Genomic DNA, 16,190 nt, shown 5'->3' on the forward strand with positions numbered 1-16,190 from the left:
ATATAAAATAGTAGAAACGCAGCCAGCACCAAAACCAAAAAACTAAAACCCGCTGCTGTTCTGGAAATGTCTTCTCTGTTAGTAGATACAATACTAGAAGAACATCCATGTCGTACCACAGAACCCATAACAATCGTGGGAGGAAGTACCACACTTTTACTCGGAGTAGATACACTGAACGTTTTCCACAACGAATGGACGCGAGACAGAGCGAGACGCCAGCCGGACTCGCTTTAAGAGACTTGGAGGAGAGGACATTGGTCAATGGGCTTGGCTTTCCTTTTCGTGAGAGCTTATTGAGCTCTTTTAGCTTTAGCGCTGAAAAATGTGGCCAAGTGTTTCATGTTCCTGCCAAGATACAGTTCATAGACAAGAGAGAGTCATGTTACAGGCACTGGGGACACACAATCCCATGCAAAACCCACACACACATACAAATACCAAAAAATATAGAGCGCACATAAAAGCCACATGACATTTGTGAGAGTGGTTTCGATTTCTCAATGAACAGTTAAGAGACAGCTGGACTTAAAGGGATGGTCAGTTAAAAATGTACTATATATATATTTTTAGCATTGTTCAGAAACTTTTTTGGCCCCACTTTATATTAGGTGGCCTTAAGTATTATGTACTTACATCAAAAAATAAGTACAATCTACTTACTGTGTTCAAATTGTATTGCAAAACACTTTTGCTGATATTGAGGTGGAATACGGGTAGAGTTAGGGACAGGTGTGGTGGTGTGGGTAAGTTTAAAGGGTTAGTTCACCCAAAAATGAAAATTGTCATTAATTACTTACCCTCATGTCGTTCGACACCCGTCAGACCTCCGTTCATCTTCGGAACACAAATGAAGATATTTTAGTTGAAATCTGATGGCTCTGAAAGGCCTCCATTGGCACAATTCACGGTTCACTCTCAAGACCCATAAAAGGTACTAAAGACGTCGTTACAAAGTCCATCTCACTACAGTGGTTCTACAATAACTTTATAAAGTGACGAGAATAGTTTTTGTGCGCAACAAAACCCTAAATAACAACTTATATCATGATGACCGATTTCAAAACAAGGCATCATGAAGCTTCGAAGCGTTATGAATCAGTGAGTCGATTCAGCGGTTCGGAGCGTTAGGAATCAGTGAGTCGATTCAGCGGTTTGAATCGCCAAAGTCACGTCATTTCAGCAGTTTGGCGGTTTGAAACACAATCCGAATCATGATTCGACTCACTGATTCATAACACTTTGAAGCTTCATGATGCATTATTTTGAAATCGGTCATCACTATATAAGTCGTTATTTAGGGTTTTTTTGCGCACAAAAACTATTCTTGTCGCTTTATAAAGTTATTGTAGAACCACTGTAGTGAGATGGACTTTGTAACGACGTCTTTAGTACCTTTTAAGGGTCTTGAGAGTGAACTGTGCATTGAGCCAATGGAGGCCTTTCAGAGCCATCAGATTACAACTAAAATATCTTCATTTGTGTTCTGAAGATGAACGGAGGTCTTACGGGTGTCCAACAACATGAGGGGAAGTAATTAATGACAGGATTTTCATTTTTGGGTGAACTAACCCTTTAAGGGTAGGGTTTGGTGTAAGGGAAGTGTCAACTGTGTAATTACAAATGTAACTACAGAAATTAATTACAGATGTAATTACATGCAGGTATTTTTTAAAATGTAAGTACAATGTAAACACATGTATGTACACAATAAGTGCATTGTATCAAATGATTCATTAAAATGTTAGTACATATTAGTTAAGGCCACCTAATATAAAGTGGGTCCACTTTTTTTAATCCTTTTCAGAGCTTCGACTTGAGAAAAGTGTGAGCTGCACTTCTGTGTTCACAGTAAGAATGTCAAACGTGTTTGAAACGACATGAGAGAGACGAGACGGCGACACAATTTTCATTACTAGGTGAACTACTCCTTTAAACAGGTTTTCGACCCCTATCCGCGGCTACTGTGGCGTGAGCTGTAACCTGAGCTTTGTTGTGTTATAGTGGAACACGAGCGCGAGCAACTGGCCATTAACCTGTGATGATAACTAAAGTGCTGAACTGGTCTCCGCCTGAGCCGCTGAAACCAAAGGCGGTTTGTAAGAAGGCAAAGGTCAGTCAAACCCACACCTACTGGGTCTAAAACTAATGCATCCACACACACACACATAGGGTTGGGCATCGAGAACCGGTTCCAACTTGGAACCGTTTAAAAAATAACGATGCCATTGGAATCGTTTAGAAATTTTGTTTTCGATTCCGATCATCGGTTCCAAATGCGCAAGTCTTCGGAAGTGCTTGCCGCGCCCGTTTGTTCTGTTGCAGCCATAGTGCACGGTAAGCGGCGCTCAAAAGTGTGGCTTTATTTCACTTAAAAAAAAAAAAGCCTGGGTCGGCACAGTGCAACACATATGACAAACTTATTTCTTGCACGGGAGGATGCACTACAAATATGTGGTGTATAAATTAAAATTTAAAATTTAAATTAACGAGTGTAGCGTGTTTGAAATGCTGCGCAGGTCTGTCCTCCTCGGGCAACCCTGCGCTTATTAAAGTTCACCCTGAAATGAAAATAAAGCCTTCTTTTACTTACTCTGATGTTGTCACAGTGCCCTATGTCCTATGACATTTAAGATACTGTTCCTGCACGCGCTCATTCCTATTATGGCAGTGAATGGCGATCAGCTAAAACATTACAAAAAATAAACAAATGTATCACGCAACGATACAGGGAGACGCGCGCCATATGGAAAGTGTTCAGGGGCACACTATAAGGTTTTGCCAGAAAGAAACCGTATTATTCAGTCAAAACACTGAGCTCGGCCGTTATTCTGAGCGCGCTCCTCTGTGTGCACTATGAGCCGTCAGCAGCCGCCGGCGCTCATGCCTACTATAATAACTCGCACTGTTGTCATTGCACCCACGATAAACACACACACACACACACACACACACACACACACACACACACACACACACACACACACACACACACACACACACACACACACACACACACACACACACACACACACACACACACACATAACAATTTTGAGAAATCAAGCTCAAAGCTCAATTCTCGTCTTTTCTATAACGTATATGATAAGAAATAATACTAATAATATAACCTCCTTAAGTGAATATTGTGTACCGGTTGTCAATATTGCACGAGGCTACTGCGGCTTGGAGTGCGCACACACAGGAACACGCGCATTTGAACAACAGCTGGGTGAGTAAAAGATGGCTTTATTTTCATTTCAGGGTGAACTAACATTATCCCACCTCGTCATAATCAGGTAAGTGATTGTAGTGTAATAACAAAGCCCTTGACCAATTGCGAATTGTGGTGAACAACAACGTTACTGAAATGATTTTCCCCCCTCGTAGATAAATGTAGCTATACACAAATTGCCCACGCTAGTAGCAGTCCTAATGACTGCTGCTAATGCTGTTGTTAAGCCGGGACTCGGTGTGAAACTCCATTCACTTTTGCAGCAAAGCAAGTGAAAATGCCAGCGGAGAAAGTCCCAAAACTAAAACTCATTATTGAATCAAAATACAATTTTCCTCTGTGAAATGAGCCTGTGACATGTTGTGACTCCACCCCTCAAAGAATCGGAATCGAGAATCGAAAAGAACCGTAATCGAAACTAAGAATCGGAATCGGAATCAGAATCGTTCAAATCAAAACGATGCCCAACCCTACACACACACACTGGGTTCCCATGGTGTTCATGGGGTTCATGGTGACTTTCCATAGACACAATGCTTTTTATACTGTACAAACTGTATAGTCAATCCCCTCACACTAACCCTACCCCTCACACAACGTTCTGCATTTTTACATTGTCTAAAAACATCACTTAGTCTGATTTATAACCAAAAAACGTCCCCACAAGGAAAAAGATTTTGGAAATCGCCATCTTTGTGTTCCCATAGTGTTTACCAGGACACACTATTTTAGTGCGCACACGACGCAAGTGCACTTAGGACGTGTCTGAATCCACTTTTGCTAGTTTAACAACGGGAAAAATAGTCGGTGCATGGTCCAAAACAGTTGTCCCTAGGGTGTGTTTTGGGCATAACGTGCCATCAGAGTCTCATCTCCCTTTCCCTTTAAAGGCCAATTGTGCTCACACCATGACGGATTCACTATTTACATGAGCGGAAAGACTGAACGCATCTCCAGAGAGGAATCCTTTTATTTTTAATATTTAAAAATGTGTGTGTTGTTCTCTGCCTATAGGCTTATATTACTAACACACCCTTTGAATAACACACAAATACTGCACTATTGACTAGGGCTGCGCAATATATCAAAATATCGCAAATGTACATGTGGCAATATGCATATCGCAAGGGCACGCAATATCTGAATGATTTTAATAGGCGACTTCAACATTGTGAAAAGTGTACGTTTTAGGTTGACACATATAGCAGAGAATATACTGAGCACATGACTGATACTTATGTGACTTGCTTGACGTTAAAAGAGTTATTAAACACAATAACTTGCGCAAAACAACTCCTTGTAGTCTTGCGCTGTCTGACACACACACACACAGCGTGTTTTTTTCGTGTCTTGTTACACACTTGAACTGTCAAATACACACGCAGTTGTGTCAAAATGGCCGTCTTGATGAATATTCATGTAAACACAGTCGGTTATCCTTTAAGTGAAAGATATCAGTTGGGGAAAGAAATAGATTTTACACACTTAAAGCAATATCGTATCGCATATTGAATATCGCATTATTTAACAAGGACTTGCATTTTTCTTCAATATCGCACAGCCCTACTATTGACTTTAGAGGAGGTGTGTGTTGCAACAATGCTCCTGATCACACCTGGTGTTCAGACCAGATGCCCATAGGGTGAATAGATGAGCAGTGCATTTGATATTTAAACAACGAGGAGCTGGACGTGAACATGAGAACTGCTTCGGGCTGAAACTAGCAAGAAACACGTGTCACATTGCGCCGGGTGTATGATAGGGCCCATAGCCTGGAAGGCACAAGATAGGAAGCATTAAAGTCAACATTAATTCAAAATACACACTATTTACTTTCTTAATCCATGTTCCTGGTGTTTCATCTATGCTATGTCATCTGTGCAACCCCCCCAATTTTCCCACTGTGGATGACATCATCAATCCCTCTTATTTTTTAGCCCCTCCCCTCCAACCACGGTCATATATTCCTGATGGATAAAATTGTTTAAATAGCCATTTCACGTTGTCTTTAAAGGTAATTTCTGTTCTACTAGAAGCACCAAACCATATTTGTTATTATTCTATTAAAAGTGCCCAGTTTTAACAAATTCCCTCATTCCTGGTCTGGGATGTATTGCCGTAAGAAGGGAGAGAGCTGTGCATTTACTAGCTTATTAGTGGAGGAACAGAGCCCACTAACTAGAGGAAGGAGCTAAAGAATCAATTATAAAGTGGGTGGAGATGGAAGGCGTCACATGAGGGGCAATTGAGAAGTATGATGGGTTAATGGGGGTTCCCGTAGCGGAGAGTTGGAGGTTTGTGGGGTCATAACCTTTTCACACTCTATTAGCTGGGTTCAGCTAGACTGCTGGAGTACATGGGCTAAAACACACACACCTACACCTACAACACTCTCATTAGGGTAACGTAACACAAATCTCAATCTCAGTACAATGATGTAAAAATAATTATAAAGGTGCAGTGTGTACATTATAGTGGCATCTAGTGGTGAGGTTGTGAATTGCAGTCGTCCACAGCTCACCCCTCCCTTTCGAAGCACATAGAGAAGCTACGGTGGCTGACACAGGTCAAAGATGTCGTCATCTGAGACAGGAGAGAGTCACTAGCGCTCGGTAGAGAAGTTTGTCCGTTTAGGGCTACTGTAGAAACATGGCGGCACAAAATGCCGATTTCACTGTAAGGGGACCCGCGGTGTGTGTAGATAAAAACGGCTCGTTCTAAGGTAATAAAAAATAACGGCTCTATACTCCACTGAAAACAGTTATGTATATTATATTGCATTTCTGTCAATAGATCCTCATAAATACTACACACTGCACCTTTAAGTTGTAAAATATTTATACATCATAGATATGTTGTACTGAATTTATGCAGATTTTTTATTTAAGAATGAATGAATAAATTTGACTATATTAGAGTAGAAATGTGTATTTCCGTAATCACAGTCTTATGAAAATCTGAATTATGGTCAATTTTGATGAATAGGGACATTCGAGGGGAAAAAACAAAATATTATGACCTCAAATTAAGGATTATTTATTACCTTCTTTTTAAATGATAGCCTCAATTTAACTAAATTAACTGAAAAAAGGAACAAAATTAGTACAATGTGGCCACAATTGAACTAAGGGAACAAATTTCAAATAAACTCACAAATTAGAAAATATTTTTTTGACGTGGAATAAAAATTGGAATAAAAATGTGTTCCCACAACTTTCTTATTCCAATTTTTATTCCACATCATGTGAAACTGTGAAAAACAAATCTTCCTCGCCCTAGAAACAGGCTATATCATAAATATTGCATATATTTGTCTTTTGATTCTGTGCTGCAATATGATCCAGACATGTTCCTGACAGGTGTAGTGAAATTCACCCACCTGTTTTCAGCACACTTGAAAAAAAAAAACGTGATATGTAGGTCACAATATGGTGGAAACCGGCGCGTATCAAAGCCTCGGGCGACTGTCATGTGATTGTCAAGAGAACCTAGTGCCTTAACGTCAATGAATTCAGTACAAACATGTACACGCGTGTCAAAAGCAGGCATGGGAGATAGATATTCCACAAAGATTTTCAGTATGTACATACTAGAGTAAAAAAATGGCAACCCCTTAGAAAACCCTGCAAAACCAATTACCCAGAATCCTCTCCATACTATAGCTCTGTCTCTTTCCATTCAATATTATTGCTGTAATACAGTTTTGATCTGTCGTCTCAAGAGTAGAAGGGACGGCCCTTCTCGGGGGTCTGTAGACGGGTGAGCCGGGCGAGTTGGGTGGGCGATGGTGGCACATCTTGTCGGTAAGGACCTTTGGGTGGTGTTGGAACATGGGTTTGGCTGGGGGCTGGTGTCTCCTCCATCGTAGGGAGCTTGGTTTTAGCCTCCTGCTCCTTTCGCCTCTGTTCCTGTCTCAGGAGCTCTTGGGTCTCCAGGAGGACGCGGGCATTCAGGCCCGTGGCGGTGGCGGCGCCCAGGTAGCCGTTGGCGGTGCGGGACCCCTGGTAGCTGGAGTAGCGCGGGTTCTCTTTGGCGCTCTGAAAGACCTCGCCAGGAGGATAGACTTTATCCCAAGAGTCTTGAGACACGGTGCTAGGGTTTTTACGTGGTTGTCTGTGAGGAAGAGAGAAAGAAGGGTCAGAAACAGACTGAACAAAACTCTGTGTCCTAATTGGACACGCTACATTACATATATTCAGTGTTGGGGGTAACGCTAGGGTCGTGCCGATGGACGATATCATCGTGATGCCACGTCCCCGTTGCGAGTCTGTTGTGAGTGCGACACACACTAATCCTCTTGTTAAAGGGTTAGTTCACCCAAAAATGAAAATTCTGTCATTAATTACTCACCCTCATGTCGTTCGACACCCGTAAGACCTCCGTTCATCTTCAGACACAAATGAAGACATTTTTGTTGAAAGCTGAGAAAGGCTTCAGATTGGCCTCCATTGGCATTCAGTACATTTACACTCGCAAGACCCATAAAAGGCACTTAAAACGTCGTTACAAAGTCCATCTCACCACAGTGACTCTACAATAATTTGACGATGCGACGACAATAGTTTGTGCGCAAAAAAAAAATCTAAATAACACCTTTATCCAACTTGTTCTTGTCTTCCGTGTGTGCCTCCACGATGCATGCGCGAGAATATGACGTAGCGCCAGCGTTCGGGTCCATGAAATGCACACTTTAACCCCATTTTGAGAACTACGCCGAGACCTAAAGCACGATCAATGTAGAATTCAACAGCTTGTTTTCAGCTCGCTTCTGGGTCATGTGTCCGAACGCCGGATCTGTGTCATATTCTCGCGCATGCGTCGTGGAGGCACACGGAAGACAAGAACAAGCTGGATAAAGGCGTTATTTTGATTTTTTTTTGCGCACAAAAACTATTGTCGTCGCATCGTAAGATTATTGTAGAGTCACTGTGGTGAGATGGACTTTGTAACGACGTTTTAAGTGCCTTTTATGGGTCTTGGGAGTGTAAATGTACTGAATGCCAATGGAGGCCTATCTGAAGCCTTTCTCAGCATCAGCTTTACACTAAAATATCTTCATTTGTGTCTGAATATGAACTTACAGGTCTGACGGGTGTCGAACGACATGAGGGTGAGGAATTAATGACAGAATTTTCATTTTTGGGTGAACTAACCCTTTAAACTAAAAACTCAGCAGGGATTGCTCTGTAAATTAAATTTAGAATGTAACTAATGCATATATATGCTATTTTAAATACTGTAGTCTATGCCAGATGATATATATATATAGCCTACATTTTAAAATCATTTGAGGCTGAAACATCCATAAGCATGCGTGTTTATTTTAGCACTTCCGTCAGTGAAACAACACAGCCTATAAAACATTTAAACGATTTTCAGTAAATAATGGTTACCTCAAGAATATGAGAGAATTAAATATTAGTTAGAAAAATATTTGAATCATACTATTTCCCCGCAAAGATGTGTCATATACCGCTCTGCGCTTTGGGACACGAGCTGGATAGACACCTTTTGAATATCTTCATCTTCATGTTTTCTCCTGATGTTGCAAGGCAACACTTGTTGTAAAAGTTCTGAAGAGCGAATTTTATCTTCCACAGGGTCAAGACATTTAGGCAATGTTTGATTATTCACTGCCAGAGTAAACAAAACTAAAATCACCGGTGTGTGTGTGTGAAATGCGCTATTCAAATAAACCAAACTTGACGCGCCTTACCAAGTTTAATAACAAGAACAAACTGTTAAACAAAATTTGAAGTAAAAAGGTATTCGTCCCACAATGTTTTTTATACTTTACCACAGTAAAGGATGTGAATAGTTATAATAGACTTAATTATAAGCAAACGAAAGGAAGAAACGTTTATAATCACCTGCGAAAATGGCGACGTGAGTGAAGATTTGGGAAAAGAAATGAGATGTCCATGTCCATTGGGATAAAATGGACTAGGCCTATTGTTAAAATTCACGGAAAATCGAGTGTCCAGATCGCAAAACAGAATGAAAAAGTGCTATCTGACCATTATTTCCTTTCTAGGCTAAACAAAGCTTTGTGCTTCCCTCCTGTGGTAATATTCACGTGAAACAGCATTCACATACAAAACACTGGGTTAGTAAAATAACGAAATTATTTTTTTTAAAGTAGAAAATAGTATTTATGTAAAGAGTTATATTTAAATAAAAAGAGCTCAACTCTTAAGTGGAAGGAACCCATGTTTTCCCCCTCACGTGCTACCTAGCGGATGAGTCATTATTTGGGTTAGTTAAAATAACGAAATTATAGTTTTAAGTAGAAAATAGTATTTATGTAAAGAGATATAGTATATTATCTACCTATTTAAAAACGACGATATCATCGACCATCACGATGTTTTACTGTAAACATCGTCAACTGCCAATTTAGGGGACATCGCCCAACCCTAGGTAAGGTAACTTGAGTTACGTAATAATATTACTTTTTCCAAGTAACTAGTAAAGTAACGCATTACTTTTCAAATTTACAACAAAATATCTGAGTTACTTTTTCACATTAATTTGACTGACAGCTCTCCTGCCCCCATGTTGAGAAAAATAAGTGCAGAGGCGTGTGTGTGTGTGTGTGTGTGTGTGTGTGTGAACATGAGGGTTATTGTAGTTCTAGACTAGATGTGAGCATTTATTTATCTCAATTGCATAATAAAGATTCTGTACTCCTCAAAATCAATACAATCAGTCAAATGCAAATAAAACAACAATTTTTAAGCATAATCTACCTTTATATTTAATTGACCAATGTCTTGCTGCTGACCTTTGATGATGAAAATTACTAGATTTTTTGTTTGTATTGGTAAATTTTTTTTCTCCTGCATCCTATTCTACCATTATCCCGAATGGAGCTGCGCCCTCTACTGTTCATGCGTGAATTTGCATTTTTACCTCAGCCTGGGGCTTATTATTTCAATTTTGGTATGAAGAGATCTTTACCGTTGCACAAAAATATAACTTTTTTTGTTATAAACAAAAACAAGCCCAGCCCAGGTGAGTAAAAAGTAACGCAAAAGTAATGTAACGCATTACTTTTCTTAAAAAGTAACTAAGTAACTCAATTAGTTACATTTTAAGGGAGTAACGCAATATTGTAATGCATTACTTTTCAAAGTAACTTTCCCCAACAATGCATATATTAATCAGTTTTTTCCTAAGAAGTCATGACGACTAGCCAAGGAATACTATTTTAGAAACGGTTTCTATTTTTGTGACCTTATATACACTATGAGAATGATAATTACTGACTAATGTGCTTTATTCAATGTTGAAAGCGTCTAATAAGAGTTTGAATATCAATTTGCTTGACCTTTTATATTCATACTAAAAAGCAAAAAAGAATATCACCTCAGATCTTGAAAAAAAGAACGAGAAAGTTCAAACTGAACAAAGATCGTTTCAATCACTTCAATCAAAATAGTTTAATATATCGGAGTGTCTATTTACACTAAGTGCAAATAGCCCATCTTGTTGGCAGAGGCTATTTACACAAACCCCGCTCACTGACGTCTGATTGGGCCAGACAAAATTACGTAAGACACTTGATTGTCAATAGTGTAGATAAGGCACATGGCAGTTTTGACGCAAATCGACCTGAGTTTGAATCCGCCTTTTGCAGAACTCGCTCGACTCCCTTTTCCCATCACACATCAGATCAGAAAGGCATTCATTTTCAATAGAAATGAAGAAAATATTCCAAAAGTGGACATAAATAGTCTAAAGTGTTTAATAATAAAGCGTTCATTGGTTAGGGTTAGGGCTGGTGTAGGGAGGGCTTAATTGACCCAATAAGATGGCATGAAGACTGAAGTTTCACGCGGAGCATTGGGAGATTTTTTCCTGAATTACCGCTGGTGTTGCTCTACAAGAGATTACGTGAAGTGCACCTACACTCTAAACAATGCTGGGTTAAAAATAACCCAAGTTGGGTTGAAAATGGACTTACCCATCAATTGGGTTGTTTTAAGCAAACATTAACCCAACCGCTGGGTCAAAACAACCCAATTGCTGGGTCAGTCCATATTCAACCCAACTTAGGTTATTTTTAACCCAGCATTTTTTAGAGTGTAACCATTAAATGACTAGATTGTAAATAGTTTTAAAATGAAGTATAGTACAGTCAGTGTGCACTTTATTATGCTGCTTGCTTGTTGATACTGTGTGCAATAGTGTCATTATTTTATTTATGCTTAAATATTTATTTTCACCACTGAACTCTTTTTTTTCTTGTTCTACCTCACCTGTTTTTACTATTTGTTAAATGTTTTTTTTTTAGTTCAATAAATGTTCCTTTTTTAAATTATCATCATGATCATTGTGTCATTTTTATGATGTAAATTGAGGGAGAAAAGCAGTACCGGTTCCAAATATCGGCTCAAGAAAATCGGCAGCCCGTATCGCTCATCGGCTAAGGCTGATGAAAAAAAATCGGCATCGGCACTAAAAAATCCATATCGGTCGACCCCTAGTGCAAATAGTCGCTGCCCTAATATATACGAATGACTGTCCATTTTGTTGTGCTTACAGAGAGACCCGCCCACATGCTCGCTCTTCTGATTGGCTGTGCTTTTTGATGTCTCGTAGTCATGTTGCATCGGGTGTGGACAAATAAACTGCGTCTGGTTAAGACGTGATGGTACTCAGAAGGACCTGCGTCAAATCTAGAGAGCAGAATATCATAACCACCACCTACAACATGCAAGCATTGCTGCGGTGAGACGTCCAAGACAACTTTCTTCAGAAAATGTAAAAATCTATTTTTTTGCTGAACACAAACGGTTAAACACTCCCGCTAGCGTACTTAACATCAAGAGAGGAAATAACAGGTTCCTTCAATGTCCATCCATACCGGCCAATCAACTACTAGACATTTGACAGACCGCCAGGGTTAGATCTCTTTCTTGTCTAAAGGAACAGGAAGAAATATCCAACCTACAAATTTCTTTGTCAACACAGTGGCCATTGTGAGGGGTGTCCACTCAAACTCTGTCCATCTTCTCCGTTATTAGGATCCATTAAGTGGGAATGTGAAGTAGCTAACGTGCCACATCCCTGCGCCTCATGGCTAAATGAAGGCCCGCTCACACTTCACTGGCCTTGCACGCTTAAAAGCATGTGTGTATGCGCACACTTCAGTTGGGATTTCACACATCGGCTTACACAAGAGGAGGCCTTTCAAAAACAGGCACAAAAATTTTCTCATATTGTCCAGAATGTGATGGTGAAATAAGGGCTGTTTACGTTTTTTTGTCACTAGCAAGATGCTAGGGTGTTCTGCACTGCAAAAAATGCTTTTCTTACTTAGTATTTTTGTCTTGTTTTCAGTCCAAATATCTAAACAAATCTTACTTTAAGAAGCATTTACTAGACAAGCAAAAGTTTTTGTCTTGTTTTGGGGGAAAATAACTCAAAATTAATTCAAACAGAAAACAAGATTATTTTGCTTACCCCCATTGGCAGATTATTTTGCTTATTTTAAGCAAAAACTCCCTTAATTTTGAGTTAATTTCCCCCAAAACAAGACAAAAACTTTTGCTTGTTTTGTAAATGCTTCTTAATGTAAGATTTTTTAGGTATTTGGACTGAAAACAAGACAAAAATACTAAATAAGAAAAGCATTTTTTGCAATGTCTAAAAAAGCCCTAGTATCTGTTATTATGGACCCTAGGAATGGCTTGGGTTCAATGTAAGTCGCCAGGTTTATTGATTGCTACAGGGGACAATTGTATATTTGATTGCTAAGGAAAGTAATAGCGCACCTCTCCTCAATAAGCCACATGATTTGAGGCATCATTCATGTCTTACAAAGAAACCGTATGCAACAAATCACACACCAAAGCCAGTGGTTCAAGGTTTAGAACAAACACGCTAAGTATGAACAAATATAATAGTGATTCTGGCCCTATCACGCGCCACTGAATCTCGTAGTTTCATGCACTATGGGTCACATTGTTTGGATGATAAATACCAAATTTGAAAATAATATGCTTTGCGCAATCAGTCTTCAGTGTATTCTGTATTCAAAGTCAAAGGTCATGGACCTAGTATTTTGAAATACGTAGGAGGCGAAACTGACTGGACGCCAGTAAAACTGTTGATTACAGCACATTGTTGTATTTCAATAGAGTGAAGTCGAACTATAACCTCAAACTAAGAGCAAATCCCAGCAGAAAGGGGGAAACGCATGGCATTTTTCCCAGGAGATGGTGGTGTTAGGTAGAAAAAAATGAACCATCTTCATGCTCTTACAGTCCCGTCTGCACACTTGTTATTGAAACTATTGAGAAAATGGTGACTTTGAAATAACCCATCTTCTATGTAAAACGGCTAGAAGCAAACCGTTAACAAGCAATATTAACCTAATAGATAAAATCCTGTTATTAAAGTAGTTTGTTCTGGCCCTCTACCTCCATTAACGTGCCATTCTGAGCTAAATATATCTTGATCTTTTTGATTTGTGAATATATTCAAGGCTGTTGTTAGGCATGACGTGCAGGTATTGCAGAAAGGTAAAGTGTGTCATATTTTCTTTGACGTTTTTTGGCTTTTAGTATCAATATGATAGCCTTACTGTTATTTATAAGCTAACTAGGCCTGTTGCGATTGGTCGATACAATCAACGCTGTTAATTAGTCGACGTCAATATTTTTAGTCGACTGGGTAAGTTGGGTACGATATGAAACTGTATTAGTACCGGTACTTTAAAAATGACAGCACTCTATAAGAGCAGTGTTTCTTAATGTGCGTTGATGTGTGACAGCAGGAGTGAGGACGTGTGTGTGTGTGTGTGTGAGCTAGGGCTGAACGATATATCGTTATCGTATCTATATCTAGATATGAACTTTCAAGATATTACTATCGAAAAAAGCAACGATATAGACGATATAGATTTCCCCTCTCCGCGCTCGCCCTGCATAAAACTCTGGCAGTCACAACAAACATCAGTTTTACGAGTGCCCTTGAATGCACCGCTTAAAGGGTTAGTTCACCCAAAAATGAAAATTCTGTCATTACTTACTTACCCTCATGTCGTTCGACACCTGTTAGACCTCCGTTCATCTTCAGACACAAATGAAGATATTTTAGTGTAAATCTGATGGCTCTGAAAGGCCTCCATTGGCTCAATGGCACGGTTCACTCTTAAGACCCTTAAAAGGCACTAAAGACGTCGTTACAAAGTCCATCTCACTACAGTGGGTCAACAATAACTTTATGAATCGGCGAGAATAGTTTTTGTGCGCAAAAAAACCCTAAATAACGACTTACATAGTGATGACGATTTCAAAACACGGCCTCAAGAAGCTTCGAAGCGTTATGAATCAGTGAGTCAAATCAGCGGTTTGAATCGGCAAATTTCAGCAGTTTGGCGGTTTGACACGCGATCCGAATCATCATTCGACTCACTGATTCATAACGCTTCGAAGCTTCATGATGCCGTGTTTTGAAATCGTCATCACTATATAAGTCGTTATTTAGGGGTTTTTTTGCGCACAAAAAGTATTCTCGCCGATTCCGTAGAACCACTGTAGTGAGATGGACTTTGTAACGACGTCTTTAGTACCTTTTAAGGGTCTTGAGAGTGAACCGTGCCATTGAGCCAATGGAGGCCTTTCAGAGCATCAGATTTCAACTAAAATATCTTCATTTGTGTTCTGAAGATGAACGGAGGTCTGACGGGTGTCGAACGACATGAGGGTAAGTAATTAATGACAGAATTTTCATTTTTGGGTGAACTAACCCTTTAAGCCAGCGCGCGCACACACACTCCCAGGAACGTGGGAACTATATTGTGGGGGGGGGGGGGTTTCCATGGTGACCCGTCATTGCTTATCACGTGACACACCGCAGCAGCAACAGCGCTGAATGAATGATGATCTGCTTATGTCATTTTTTTCCTTTTTTATTCAGAATCAGGGCTTAAAAACGGAAAAAATATCAATCGGTTCACTCCGAGCAGAATCGATATTTTAACGTTTCCGTTTTTGCGTACCTCAATAAACATTACTGTTCCGAAAACGGTTTGATTTGAAAAAATAACGGTTAATAACGTTATTTTAATTTAGCCTATACTTTAAACAAATATGTATAAATAAAGACTTATTTTCACTCAATGATAATATAACGCATGATAATTAAACTTGAAAACCACAACAGAAATACATGCATTAATTACAAAGCATAAACAGCGGGACAAATATTGACCTGTTTTAATGGAGCGGAAAGTGGCCCTCTATATGCCTATTCTTTTCAGAAGAGTGACAACATTCTTTGTCCATAACTTTTTTTCAACACGACTTGTTTTAAAAAATGCATGAATAAAGAGTAAATAAACTGGATAACCATTAATGCACCGTCAACTGCTAATTTCAAAGCAAACACTGCGCAACACTGCATCACATAATCAAATTCAGTCAGCTAATAAAGCTTGATCATTTAATGCAATATAACATACCAATTAATACGAAGCATCAACCGTCTATATAGAAAACATTGACCTGTATTGGCAATCTGAAAGACTAGGAAAAATGTTTGATAGATGCTAGTAACCTACTTGGATAGGCTTAAACGAAATCCACAAACTAGCCTAAATCAGTCTATTTGAGCTTAAAGTCCGTACTACTTATTTAAACGTACAAAAAGAATTTCACTCACGCTTGATCCGTCAACGTCACATGCTGTAACTCTATTCATTATTGGTCACTGCCAAATTAAAATATTAAAGAGAACGATAAAATAACGTTATTAACCGGTTAATGGTCATTTCAAATTAACGTTTCTGTTCAGAACGATTCAAATTGATTTTGATTTCGTTTTCGTTTTTGTTCCTCTTAAAATTTCGTTCGTTTCCGGTTTTCGTTCCTTGAACCGGTTCAGAGCCCTGTTCAGAATATTCACAAATGTGTTAGCTATGGCATGAGATATCTGATATTCCGAT

At 39.3% G+C, this 16,190-nt stretch overlaps 1 protein-coding gene across 1 annotated transcript in view; it reads right to left on the reverse strand.

The window, feature by feature from the left end:
- Positions 1-5,926: 5,926 nt before the first annotated feature.
- The window catches only part of pard3aa (par-3 family cell polarity regulator alpha, a), a 753,733-nt gene continuing 743,469 nt past the window's right edge, over positions 5,927-16,190 (reverse strand). Inside the window, exon 22 of the mRNA XM_079805963.1 lies at positions 5,927-7,348. Coding sequence (XP_079662089.1) covers positions 6,952-7,348 — 397 coding nt within the window. The 3' untranslated portion in view covers positions 5,927-6,951. The remainder of the gene's footprint in view (positions 7,349-16,190) is intronic.

This window comes from Gobio gobio (genome assembly GCF_949357685.1).
Source record: "Gobio gobio genome assembly, chromosome: 23".
Taxonomy (NCBI): domain Eukaryota; kingdom Metazoa; phylum Chordata; class Actinopteri; order Cypriniformes; family Gobionidae; genus Gobio; species Gobio gobio.